General features: G+C 32.6%; 1 protein-coding gene across 1 annotated transcript in view; it reads left to right on the top strand.

The window, feature by feature from the left end:
* The window catches only part of LOC139496420 (myosin-10-like), a 139,366-nt gene extending 125,564 nt beyond the window's left edge, over positions 1-13,802 (top strand). The window contains exons 40-45 of the mRNA XM_071285013.1: positions 557-670; positions 4,674-4,789; positions 5,857-5,987; positions 7,658-7,828; positions 12,139-13,108; positions 13,143-13,802. Of these exons, the coding sequence (XP_071141114.1) occupies positions 557-670; positions 4,674-4,789; positions 5,857-5,987; positions 7,658-7,828; positions 12,139-12,203 (597 nt within the window). The 3' untranslated portion in view covers positions 12,204-13,108; positions 13,143-13,802. The remainder of the gene's footprint in view (positions 1-556; positions 671-4,673; positions 4,790-5,856; positions 5,988-7,657; positions 7,829-12,138; positions 13,109-13,142) is intronic.
* Positions 13,803-14,397: the final 595 nt, after the last annotated feature.

The following is a 14,397-nucleotide window of genomic DNA, read 5'->3' on the forward strand; positions in this document are numbered from 1 at the left end:
TCAAATTTTTAACTTGCCCAGCTAAATACAATATAATGTTTTAAACTCCATCTGGTGAACCAACGCCTGTGTGAATCATTTCGTTAGAGTCCCTGAAGTGAATACCTTGGTATGCAGGGTTGTCAAATCATGCAAATAAATGCAACATTAAAATAATACCCAAAATTGACAACAACACTTCGAATGGTCTGCAATTTTATTTGCTATGGTCTACATGTTTCGCCTGCAAGGCAGGCTTCATCATGGTCACACTTCGAATGGTCTGCAATTTTATTTGCTATGGTCTACATGTTTCGCCTGCAAAGCAGGCTTCATCAGGACCATGATGAAGCCTGCCTTGCAGGCGAAACATGTAGACCATAGCAAATAAAATTGCAGACCATTCGAAGTGTTGTTGTCAATTTTGGGTATTAATATAATGTTTTGTTAAACATTCACCATATTGTAAAATGAAACACAATACTGATTGTCGAAAGGGTTACAGATTGATTATAACAGTAAAGATATAAATACATTTCAGTCAGATTATAACAGTAAAGATATAAATACATTTCAGGCACCAGAAGAAGAGGTCCGTCCGGAACCACTGCGCCCTCTAGTGGGAGACGATAGTGGTATAACAGGGGCAGGAATGGTCTGGGTAGGCTCTGTACCAAGATCTACGTGGAATGTAAGTCTTAGAGATTATAGAATAAAGAAATCTAGATCATGGCATAGTAAAATTAAACAATATATCTCTATTTCAAACCCTGAAAGAAGAGTATTAACCATATAACACAGAGCTGTGTCTTAGACAATGTGTTATCCTTTCCTTAAGATTTCTTGTTAACACATATTTGAGGAAACCATTTTTTGAGGGGATAAAGGACTTTTTTCAGGACGACAGTATTGGACCTTTATTTTGCGTGTATAAGATTTAATCTTACCAGGAATCCCCTCCTACTTTCCCTTTTTAGCTCACCGGCCGATTTTTGCAGTTGGTATAATAATAATCCCTAGTGTTTAAGGTCCAGAAACAATAAGTGGGATATGTCACAGATTTTGATAAGTTATAGATAATGCATATTTTAAGGTTTTTCTTGTCGTAGAGCACCCCGATGTGTGTTCTACGACAAGAAAAACCTCAAAATATGCATTATCTGACTTATATACCGTCAAATGTTTTTTATTTTTTTATAAAGATTTGCAAAAGTTAGTATCCTATTTTACCGACAACACTAAAGTGTTCTAATGCGTTCATGTTTTAATACGCCCTAAGGCTCATTTAGAATGTGAAATAAAACTCACTAATGAATCTAGATATAAACCTTGAAAAAATATTATCCATACACAATAAAAATATTACTGTAACTGCATGAAGTACGACACAAATGTATTGTTACCATCCGATAACGGTGTATGACAAATACAAGACACATTGTAAGTAATTTATTGTACCACTTAGTTTATGGAAAAGGGGGAGGGGTATATTTTTTTTCTATTTGTAATGTCATTTCTATCGCGGAAAAGTGGTTATTTTTTTAACAATTTTAATTGAATCGAATGAAAAATTCAGAAAGATTGTCTTTTGAAAAGCAATACATTTTATTAACAGATAATCAGAATATAATTATATACCCTCCGCACCCGACCCTTTTCTGAGTTACGTTAATGTTATTCAATAGAATTATTATCTTATTAGTTGATCATTTCACGTTATTTGTTTCTAAAATTAAAATGAGGGCAATGAAGGTTTCTTTTACAACTATCATCGATTAAACTTTAAAAAATTAATTTCCAAATCGGCAACAAAAAACTATCAAACGAATAAAATTTTGAAGTAAATTATAGATTGCATTTTAGGTCATTATTTTATGCCTTTGAGCATATTTCATTGAAACATGGTATTGTCCGGGTTGATTCTGAAAAAGAATGACCTGTCGTTCTGAAAGAAAATAACTCCATATAGGTATATAAGATCTTATATATAACCTTGGCTGTGTATTATAGGTTACACCTTGTAAATACAGTTGTTTCACAAACCATGCCTATTTTGAAAGAATTCTGAACAGATATATCATGTTAAGGAGGGGTATTTGCGAAAAATACCAGTCGAGAGAATGTTAAATTTCACGAGCCGTAAGGCGAGGGAAATTCATTCTCAAGACTGGTATTTTTCGCAAATACCCCTCAATAACATGATATATCTGTTTAATTACACCGAATGTTAATGTACTAAAACGCATTGATGATCGTGACGTTACAAGCGTCCAGTCGGATAGAGTATTTTTTGGCAAATACCACGGCAGAGAGGGTAAAAAAGGCATATCCTTTTAGCAAATACCCCGGCGGCGTTAAAAATGAACGATATTCATTTGATAACAGTAAATTGGTGAAAAATACACTGGCTATTAACCAATCAAAACCCCGGATTCTTACATAAGGTGTAATTAAATCAGTAATTTTTCATATAATAAAAAATATAAATGCAATCATTATTTAAACAATTTTCAGATATTGCTTCGAGAGCCAAAGTTTTTTTTACCAAATTCTACCAAAATCTATGACATGGCTCATTTAATGTAACTTGACCTTTATTGCTGTTTAATCTAATTCTGCAAGTTAAATGTACATAAGTCCATTGTTTTAATTCTCCACCTTAACTACTTTACTCATGTAATTGATTGCATAACATGTAAACAAAAGTTTAAATCTTAATCCTGTCGGGATTTATAATTGTCTAATCTGGGGATTTATTCATAATAATCCATCTAATCCAATGGTATGTTATAAAAATTGAAAAGAAATAATACAACACACAGGTATGAATTGGTATTTATCTCACATATTTAGCCAGTAACACTGTTTGAATTGTATGCTATTGATGTCCCTCTAAAACCAATATCACAGACCCCTTATTGTGTATCTGAGTTTTAGACATAGCACATATCACCCAAAGATTGGACTGGGGAATACAGACCCCTGATCATGTACCCTTGAGACATAGCACATATCACTCAAAAGGGGGACTGGGGTATACAGACCCTTTATCATGTGCCCTTAAGACATAGCACATATCACTCAAAAGGGAGAACTGGGGTATACAGACCCTTTATCATGTGCCCTTAAGACATAGCACATATCACTCAAAAGGAAGAACTGGGGTATACAGACCCTTTATCATGTGCCCTTAAAACATAGCACATACCTACCAAAGGGAGAACTGTGGTATACTGACCCCTTTATGTGTGCCTTTAAGACATAGCACTTGATCCGTGATTCGCGGTGTCACACCGCTACACTCGGAAATCGGTGATTAGAGTTCGCGATTACATACTCTCTGGGCGTACTGTGTCACTCAATGATTGGAATGAGGTATACAGACCCTTTATCATGTATCCTTAAGACATAGCACGTATCACTCAAAAGGGGGCCTGAGGTATACAGACCCCTTATCATGTACCTTTATGGCATAGTACATATCACCCATAGATTGGATGGGGGTAGAGAAATAAAGTGACAAGGACTTATCTTGTATTATCAGCAGTTAAACACTTGCTAATGGGGGTCATCTGTTTGGCTGTGCACTATGTATAAACATGCAGTGATATTTGGTCAGAATGCAGATGTCTAATTGATGCATTGTGTTTACTGAGTTCCATGCTATCTGTATCTTAAAGTCTACTTGCTACAAATTTCTTATGAATTTGTCAGTGGCCTGTGGCAAAGCAAAATTTCTGGCCTGCCTTTCCATCCAGCACACCCTTCTCTCCCAGGTATATAAATTTGCTTTAAATAAAGAAAGGTCTAGAACCATTTGAAATTTTCACCCCCCTCTCCATCCAGCATACCCTTATTTCACGGGTATATAAATTTGCTTTAAATAAAGAAAAGTCCAGGACCATTGGACATTTTCACCCCCTTCTCCATCCAGCATACCCTTATTTCACGGGTATATAAATTTGCTTTAAATAAAGAAAAGTCCAGAACCATTTGAAATTTTCACCCCCCTTTTCTTCCAGCACACCCTTATTTCCCAGGGATATAAATTTGATTTAAATAAAGAAAGGTCCAGGACCATTTCAAATTTTCAGTGAAAGGTCCTCGATAAAAACCTCAATAGTCCTGTGTACATCATCACTATAAAGAATAGTAGGTCATTGACTTTTGTAATTTGAAATGAAAAGTCCCCTCCTAAAAAAGTCTAGCCCCAGACCTCGGACCAACACTAATTTGACCCCTAAGTATCCTTTATAAATTTTGGACCATTGATCCTGGTAAGACTACATTAGCAGAACCTACATATTGTGTATATTGTTCTAAATATGCATCAAATAATTGCCACTGGACATTAAGGAAGGAACAATCAATCAATAAACACATATCACTTTAATTTCATATTTCATAAACTGTTTGGAATACCTCTTGTTTATCTTAACCTGAATAATGCAGTCGTTATATTCCGCTGATCTATGTTGGCTACATCCTCATGTGGAAGAAAATCAGGACACTGAGAGGGATTGAATTATTTGAGATTGTTTTATTTATGATAAATTGAACAGTACATAGTAAAGTGTGCTATACCAGGCCACAATCAATATCAGTCCTCTTGCCTTTGTTCATCTGATTAAAGAAGTTAATACAGATGCCTTTTCATGAAACATAGAAAATTTCATATCTGTCTTGTTTTTCAGATTGGTTCTTCCCAGGTACGGGCCATTGACGACCTTCAAAATCCAAATATGATGAACACACCTAGAATATTAGAATTAGATATAAATAGAATGATGATTGGTCAGAATAATATTAGGTAGGTTACTTAACCTGATATTGATTGGTAAGAATAAAATAGTTGGTATCTAAACAGGATACTGATTGGTCAGAATACAATAAGGGGAGTTTCTGTGGAGTCGATTTCACAAAAAAACTTACGACTAAGATTACTCTTAAGTCATGAACAAACTAGTATACTTACGATAAATCTTAGTCGTAAGTTTTTTTTGTGAAATCGACTCCTGATATTTTATGGTCAAAGGTTATTATTAATGTTTAATTTTAGCAAATTAATAAAGGAATTACTTAAAAAATTACTTACAAATAATAGGAGCTAATAAATGGGGGTAAAACACAATAAGGCAGAACTCTCACAACAAACTCAGTTTATAGGTCATCTAGACAGTCTTGAATAATAGACAGAAACAAAGCTCTAAACTGTTGGAAGTCCTGAAAAGATGTAGGACTGTTTTCACACTATTGAAGTTGCAGTTGACATATTTGTAAAATAAAATCTGGTTAATATAAAAAGAATTGATAACTATTTTTACCAGACAAATCCACATACCAAGGGGTTACAATCTCAGGCCAATAATTGCTGAAGGACAAACAAACGGTCAATAATTGCTGAAGGACAAACAAACGGTCAATAATTGCTGAAGGACAAACAAACGGTCAATAATTGCTGAAGGACAAACAAACGGTCGATAATTGCTGAAGGACAAACAAACGGTCGATAATTGCTGAAGGACAAACAAACGGTCAATAATTGTTGAAGGACAAACAAACGGTCAATAATTGCTGAAGGACAAACAAACTGGTCAATAATTGTTGAAGGACAAACAAACTGGTCAATAATTGCTGAAGGACAAACAAACGGTCAATAATTGATGAAGGACAAACAAACGGTCAATAACTGTTGAAGGACAAACAAACGGTCGATAATTGCTGAAGGACAAACAAACCCCTTGTGGATAAAGATTAGACAAACAAAATAGTCCAAAGATTGAGTTACACATACCTACATAAAAAAAAGTGCCATACCTTGGACACTAAAAAGTAGGAGAAAACATTAACAATTGTTATTTCCATTACTATTTTCAGTACCAGAATTACCTCCCCTGGCGTGTCAGACGACAGACTTGTTAATGCATCACAGAACAATTTACGATCGTATGTGACTGTCAATCGTCCAGCACCAGCGCCTGGACAAGTTAGACCATCAACTTTCTCTAGTAAGTCATTATTTCAAAACAAACTTTTTTATGAATTAAAAGTAAATTTTGGATGTACAAAAAAATGTATGTGAATGCAGATTAGATACTACTGGAATAAGTTTTCTTGCATGCATGGTGGATATTTCAATTTCGTGGTATTGCCAAACATGCTAAAGTCTGCGTACAAGCCTATATAAAAAAAAAAATACATTGATTTAAATTTTTTAAAAGGTTCGCTTGTACCCACGAAATCCATGAAAAACTGTAATCCAACGAATAATAATGAATCTACATTCTAATATGACGTGCTTCTTTTGCTTTGTAAACAACACTGTGTGAAAAATCTTGATATATCTATACTTAGCGCAGACTCAGAGATATACATAATAATGGACGTTACAATATACCTCCCACGTAAATCCACATGTATTTGAACCTACTTTGCAAACGCTTTGCCAATTTTATTGTATTAGAAATTGTAATAAATAAATTTGATATTTTTACTGTCTTCTGATTGGTTAAAATTATTAGTTTTATTTATAATGTTGTCAATTTTGATGGAGACACGCCCACTCTGACGTTGTGTATTCATACGCCAACATGTGTGAACGTTGTTATTGTTAATATAAATAATTTAAAAAGTTCTTTTAGCCTTTTTTTTGATAGAAATTTATTTATAATGAATGGCAATAATTTATTTTGATTTTATTGAACCATAAAACTAATTTTTGACTCTTCACATTTTACATAATCCGCTTCGTGGATTATTCAATGTGAAGAGTCAAAAATTAGTTTTATGGTTCAATAAATTCAAAATAGATAATAGCCATTCATTAAATAAAACAAAAGACATAAGAACTTTTATTCTTATTCGGATGCATAATAAAAAGAACTAATATATTGCAACTAGTTTTGTTTATTTCCTAAATATAGTAACACAGCTATATTTTGTGCAATGTCAATTTCATCATGGAACACTTTCTCTACAATCAGGGGTTCATTAAGGGATGAAAATAAGCTTGATATTTATGCTACGATTTAAAAGCTATCAATATACTAATTTAAGTTGCAGTATAAAAACAATATTAAGTCAATGTCACAAAAATATAAACTTTTTTGTAACCATCGAACTTCGTATAATATTGGAATAAAATGGAATTATGAGGTAGGTTTTGTTTTGCTTTTCCATTTGATTTCAGCGAGTCAACATGGCAGCTCCTTCATTTTGAAATGCCAAGTTTGGATTTGACGGTAGTTTATAAGAAAACATGTAAATAAAAAATTGAAAATATTGGGTTTGAGAATTAAACATATTTTTTCTAGCGGTTATTAATGAAATAATCAATGCAAGCTAAAGATTTATGAGAATATTTGAGCTTTATCTAACAAGATGTATTAAGAACAGCTACACACACAGCATACCCACCCTTGCTTCAGTATTTGAATGAACTTATTTGTCCTATTAGAATCAAAATAATTCATGGAAGCCATAGATTTGTTGTGAATTTACACATGGCCTGGGCCGTGATATTCGTTAATTTTATCCCTGGCTAACACTCAGGATAAAATTCAAATATCATGGCCCAGGCCATGTGTAAATTTCCAACAAATCTATGGCTTCCATGAATTATTTCTTAAGTATACCATAATATGTGTATGTTGTAATTAACTTGTGTGTATTATTATAGGTGTTAAAGACAATGTACCGCCATCATCACCGACAGCACATCAATATACACCATCACCGTCAGTACAGAAACGTGTACGTATGTCAGATGGAGATGTTGGTCGAGCAATAAACAGTACACCACCCCTGCCTCCAATATCTGGTGGCTCAAGAGGCAGACATTCACCAGAAGGTTGGTAGACACTTAGTAATTAGTCTGATACAAAACTTGATAGCCTGATTCCCTTCTTTTCATACGAATACGAAAGTTTTATTTTGATTTAGTTCACATATAATAATACAAAAAGAAAAAAAAAGGTATTAGACTACTTTCAGAGTAACTGCAAAACTTGTAACCCTTGAAAATCTGGTTGCTCACTTAAAACCCATGGCTATTTTTAACTGTTTAGTGTTAGAAGGTTGCTCACTTAAAACCCATGGCTATTTTTAACTGTTTAGTGTTAGAAGGTTGCTCACTTAAAACCCATGGCTATTTTTAACTGTTTAGTGTGAAGGTGGCTCGTGGGTACAAAAATTTCAGCAAAAAATTTAACCTTTATTTTTTCATTGCAAATTTTATTTATTACACTATTAGTTATTACTTTATGATATGGTAAAAAAATCAATCCAAAAAATCGATTCGGTTCGGCCCCAAATGACTTTTAAAATGTTTATATCATTGCAAAAGCTCCAAATTATCTCCCTTTGGTGCAAAAATGCCATTTTTTGGCATCAAATTTGAAATATCATTTTAACTCATCGGTGACCTATATTTTTAGCTCACCTGGCCCGAAGGGCCAAGTGAGCTTTTCCCATCACTTTGCGTCCGTCGTCCTGCGTCCGTCGTCGTTAACTTTTACAAAAATCTTCTCCTCTGAAACTACTGGGCCAAATTTATCCAAACTTGGCCACAATCATCATTGGGGTATCTAGTTTAAAAAAATGTGTGGCTTGACCCCGCCAACCAACCAAGATGGCCACCATGGCTAAAAATAGACCATAGGGGTAAAATGCAGTTTTTGGCTTATAACTCAAAAACCAAAGCATTTAGAGCAAATCTGACATCTGGGTACAATTGTTTATCAGGTCAAGATCTATCTGCCCTGAAATTTTCAGATGAATCGGACAACCCCTTGTTGGGTTGCTGCCCCTGAATTGGTAATTTTAAGGAAATTTTGCTGTTTTTGGTTATTATCTTGAATACTATTAAAGATAGAGATAAACTGTAAACTGCAATAATGTTCAGTAAAGTAAGATTTACATATAAGTTAACATGACCGAAATGGTCAGTTGACCCCTTTATGAGTTATTGCCCTTTATAGTCAATTTTTAACCATTTTTCGTAAATCTTAGTAATCTTTTACAAAAATCTTCTCCTCTGAAACTACTGGGCCAAATTAATCCAAACTTGGCCACAGTCATCTTTGGGGTATCTAGTTTAAAAATTGTGTTGCGTGACCCGGCCAACCAACCAAGATGGCCGCCATGGCTAAAAATAGAACATAGGGGTTAAATGCAGTTTTTGGCTTATAACTCAAAAACCAAAGCATTTAGAGCAAATCTGACATGTAGTTAAATTGTTTATCAGGTCAAGATCTATCTGCCCTGAAATTGTCAGATGAATCGGACAACCCGTTGTTGGGTTGCTGCCCCTGAATTGGTAATTTTAAGGAAATTTTGCTGTTTTTGGTTATTACCTTGAATATTATTATAGATAGAGATAAACTGTAAACTGCAATAATGTTCAGCATAGTAAGATTTACAAATAAGTCAACATGACCGAAATGGTCAGTTGACCCCTTTAGGAGTTATTGCCCTTTATAGTCAATTTTTAACAATTTTCATAAAACTTCTAAATTTTTACTAACATTTTCCACTGAAACTTCTGGGCCAAGTTCAATATAGATAGAAATAATTGTTAGCCGCAAGAATGTTCAGTAAAGTAAGATGTACATACACATCACCATCACCAAAACACAATTTTGTCATGAATCCATCTGTGTCCATTGTTTAATATTCACATAGACCAAGGTGAGCGACACAGGCTCTTTAGAGCCTCTAGTTTATTATTGTTTTCATATAAGCTGTACATAAACTAAATAATTGTAAAATTTAAGCGATTTCTGTAATTAGGTTATTGATATATTTCGATATTACCTCTATTTCTCCTATTAGTTCAACAGAAAAAAAGGACATTAACAAAAATGTATGCTTCTTCCAGAGGCAGATTGTGAGCTTAAGGGCATACGATACAGTTACAGGGGAGGTAATGACGTTGCTAACGTAAAATGTTATTTTCGCGACGTCAAACTGTGACATATCGGGGAAAAGATGCATTTTTCGACTGATTTTTATCATTCAAACTGATTTAATTTGAAAACGAGTTCATGGACCCCTATTTTTCAAAACAGCAATTTGTTTCATTTTGCAGGGAGATTATGTGTCAGACCCAAATTTTATAAAACTGTAAATAGAGGATTTTTTTTAATTTTGATAAACATGCAGCAAAAAATGATGTACTTTCCTCAATTCATGAACATTTGATAAATATGAGTTATTTCTGAATAAAAAATGCATAATTTTTTAGGATACTTATAAAATACAGAAATTACTGATTATTTAACAAAAAACAATTTGTGTTTATCTTTTATAACAAAAAAGTTATGTCTTTCTTTCGAAAAAGAAATTACGGCCACAAATCTGAATTTTGAGCAAATATACAAAATTTCGACCTCATTTTACTCAAAAAGTAGCACATGAAGGTATATTTTTTATTACATATTTGATTTAATCAGGTAAAAAATAGCCTATATGCAAATTTTCACGAACTTGTAAATACAGGATCAAAACTGTATCGTATGCCCTTAAATGAACGGTGACCCCATTTTATTATTTTTCATTTTTCTTTTAAGTATATGATAAAGTTCATTTATAAAAAAATATAGCGAAATCCTATATTAGAAAAAACATTTTGATTTATACCCAGGAGCCTCCTTAACAGGTTTGTATACACTTAGTTTGTTTGTTATAAGTGTAATATTAAAATTGTTGGCCTGTTTCCATTCTTCTCGTCTGGTTATGCATAGCGCATAATTTAAAAAAATGGTTGATTAGACCTGGTATTATAGCTAGCTAAAAGAGGGATGAAAAATACCGGAGGAACAGTCAAACTCATAAATCGAAAATAAACTGACAACGCCATGGCTAAAAATAAAAAAAGACAAACCGACAAACAATAGTACACATGACACAACCAGGGATGATTCCAGGTGTTTTCAAATGGGTCCCTTGAACATCAAATTGGGAATTTTTATTCTAATTGGGAATTTTTTAAGAATAAAATCTAAGACGAAATAACATTATTTTCCTGAAAAACGGAAAATGTATATTATTAAGTTTAACCTGTCATGCCGGTACACTGATGTTCATGTAAGTTGTAACATTTTGAATAATTCTGGATGGGCTACTGTTATTACATGAATATCATTGAACATGATGCACTAGTCTATCATCTTAGCTATAATAGACCTATTATAAAAACATATATTTCAGCTAAAATAAACCACTGAAAAAAAACATTCATCAGGTATTTTTTCAACAGCAGGTCATCTCTATAAATTTACCTGAATTCAAATGGATTTCAAATTGAACTGGTCAATTGTCGAATTCAGAAAAGCAATTACAAAGGTTCATATACTTGATTGATAAGATATTTAAAGCATTGAACCAGAGTTCTTTAAAATTATTTGGATCATCTTCGGCGTCCATTAAACCTTATCCATCAATGTTATATCAAAATTTGAATTTTCTCTCTGCCGAAGTCTGCTTTGACACCCATTTTTATCAACCTGCTGGGCGATCTGCTTTTACAAGATCCAATACTCCCATAACATATTAATTAATTGTATTGGCTGCTAAAATTGTTTCCCACATGTTGACATAATTAAATCGTTGTTACTAAGATGCGATCGTAAACAGCATTCTTATCCGGATTTTAAAACGTTTTGACAACAAACTATGAAAAATTATAGTTGCCTTAATCGGTGACAGAAACTTTTCCGGAAATATCGATTTTTATATTTTATTTCCCTGAATTGGGAATTCATTTTCATGTACATTTTTTTGGGGCCGCTCAGCGGCCCTAAATTTTATAGTGGAATCATCCATGCACAACATTAAAAACTAGAGAATAAGCAACACGAACCCCACCAAAAACTAGGGGTGATCCCAGGTGCTGCCGAAGGATAAGCAGATCCTGCTCCACATGTGGTATCGTAAGCCTCTCACTTGTATGACAGTTGCATTAATTCCATTACATTGACTGAGGATGTGTGAACTATATCACACAATTTGTTTTGATGTGATGTCATCAACAACACTAGATCTGTTTTTTATTTCACAAGGAAATCACAGTAATTCATTGCAACTATTAATTTATGGTGATATAAGAAACAGCATAGATTTAGAAAAATACTAATTATTTTATTTTGTTTTATTTTTCAGAGACGAATATATCTACAGCCTCTCTTCAACCACAAGTGCTAGAAGTTGTCTCCCCTTTAAAATGAATTACTTTCCTTTGAACTGACTTTATTAATAGTTGTAAAATGCATTTACAAAAGTGAGATATATTGAATTATAGACTTAATGATAAAAGAAGTAAATTTACTTTTTATAAAAGTCTAAATTTAGAATCTTTAAGTATTTAGTGCATTATTACTACTGTCTTAAATTTCGATAAATTTTTATTCAAATATATGCAGAATATTTGAAAATTGTATTGCCTCTTTTAAGAGGTAATTTAAAAAGATTTGTTTCTATTAGATGTAAAAGTAAAAAACATATTATTGTTAGAAACTTTGCTAAAAAAGAAGTGAAAGTGAAAGTAAGAAGCAGAGGAGTGTTTATTCTTGTAATTACTTCCCTTTGCACTTCTTTACCCAATTGTAATTTTGGCTGTAATCTATAAAAAGAACAATAGTAACATTATATATTCTTATTTATTATGATGCACTATAAAAAGACCAGCAAAAAAAACCCTATATTTTTTTTGCATTATTTTATGAACAAACTCCTGTATTTTTTGTTAACTTTATGTTTATTGGTCAGAGTAGTGATATTTTATATTAAAAGAAGAATTAGATTATAAAAAATCCGTCCAAAGATATGTTTTATGATATCAAATGTTTTTTTGCTAGAATTTTATTTTAGAGAGTTATATATTTTAAGATTTTTTTTCATATATTTTAAGTGCTTTACTGAAGGTTCATTGGTACTTTTAGACTTTAGAATGTTGGTAATTTCAGATTATTTGCAATATATTATATAATGAAAAGCCTGTGAATAGACAACTTTCGAGTTTGTTGCATATCTGTCAAAAACTTTGGTTTTAGTGAACAGGGTGAGTGTTTACTTTTGTTCCTATGTTGAGCAATAGGTTGAAAAAGTTATTATGTTACATTTTTCAGCATTGGTATCATAAGGGAATTGTGATAAAGTATTTATAGAAAAAAATGATTCTAGTATAATACTGCATAATGAGGAACACAAAGACGCTTGATGAACTTTAATAGAGCAGGGATACATGCGATCCCCTTTATCTGATAAATGACATACATGTAATAAAGGCCCACAAATTTGACGAAATTTTTCCAGTGAAGGAAATAACTCGAAAGTGGTCTATTCTTAAATATGTCATTGAATTTATCAACCATAACAACATTGATGGAATGTCAAATCTAAACTTGAAAAAATCAAAACTACAACATTTGATACTTTTTTCTGATAATGTTGAATTCTGTTTCTAATTGTCCAAAAAATTGAGAAGAAATTATAGAATCTTATAAAGAATTATATAAATAAGGCCTAGATTGAGTTTACACAATGTAGACAAATGGATATTAACAAAAGAGAGAATTTGGATTTCTTTAAAAATGACTGGAGAAAAAATAGACCAAAAACATTAAAAATTTAGAAGAAGGGTCTAAATAATTGCAGTAATGAGGACCCCTCTAATCTGAAATTTACCAAACTATATTCTTAAAACAATTGCATTCTTGACTTACAATGACATAGTACCTGTGAACCCCTTGTTTTGTTTTGAGCTAAAACCTGTGATATTTTATTGAATATTTACCAATTTATTGTAAATAAAATCAGTAACGTTTTGTATGCCATGTTTATTTCTTTGATACTATAAGAAAAAGAGGCCTTATATTTGGTGCTTGGATTTTAAACAAAAATATCAGGTGAGCGACACAGACTTTTTGGACCCTCTAGTTATGGTTCATTGGACAATTGTTTAGCTTTTGTGGTTTGGTATACTTTTCCCAGATATTATAAGCAATAGTTCAATTATATTTGGTTTATGGAACAATCATGAGTTTTGAAGGTCTGCATGGTAAGGGTTCATATGATCTGACCTCATTTTCATGGTTCATTGCTCTAAGATAAGTTATCATAAATTTTGTCAGTTAATCAGTTATAAGCAATAGGTCAGCTATAATGGTGGAAAAGTTGTAAGGTGTACAAGTCTGTCTTGCAGGGTTATATGACTTTGACCTAATTATCATGGTTCATTGGTCAATGTTAAGATATTGTGTTTTTTTTATCTGTTTCTCAGGTACTATTAACAATAATACCACTATATTAGGTGTATATATATATAAAAAAAGAAAGAAGATGTGCTGTAATTGCCAATCAGACAACTCTTAACTAGACACCAAATCATAGGAGTCAGAACAACTATAGGTCACCATACTG

The sequence above is a fragment of the Mytilus edulis genome, chromosome 11, assembly GCF_963676685.1.
Source record: "Mytilus edulis chromosome 11, xbMytEdul2.2, whole genome shotgun sequence".
Taxonomy (NCBI): domain Eukaryota; kingdom Metazoa; phylum Mollusca; class Bivalvia; order Mytilida; family Mytilidae; genus Mytilus; species Mytilus edulis.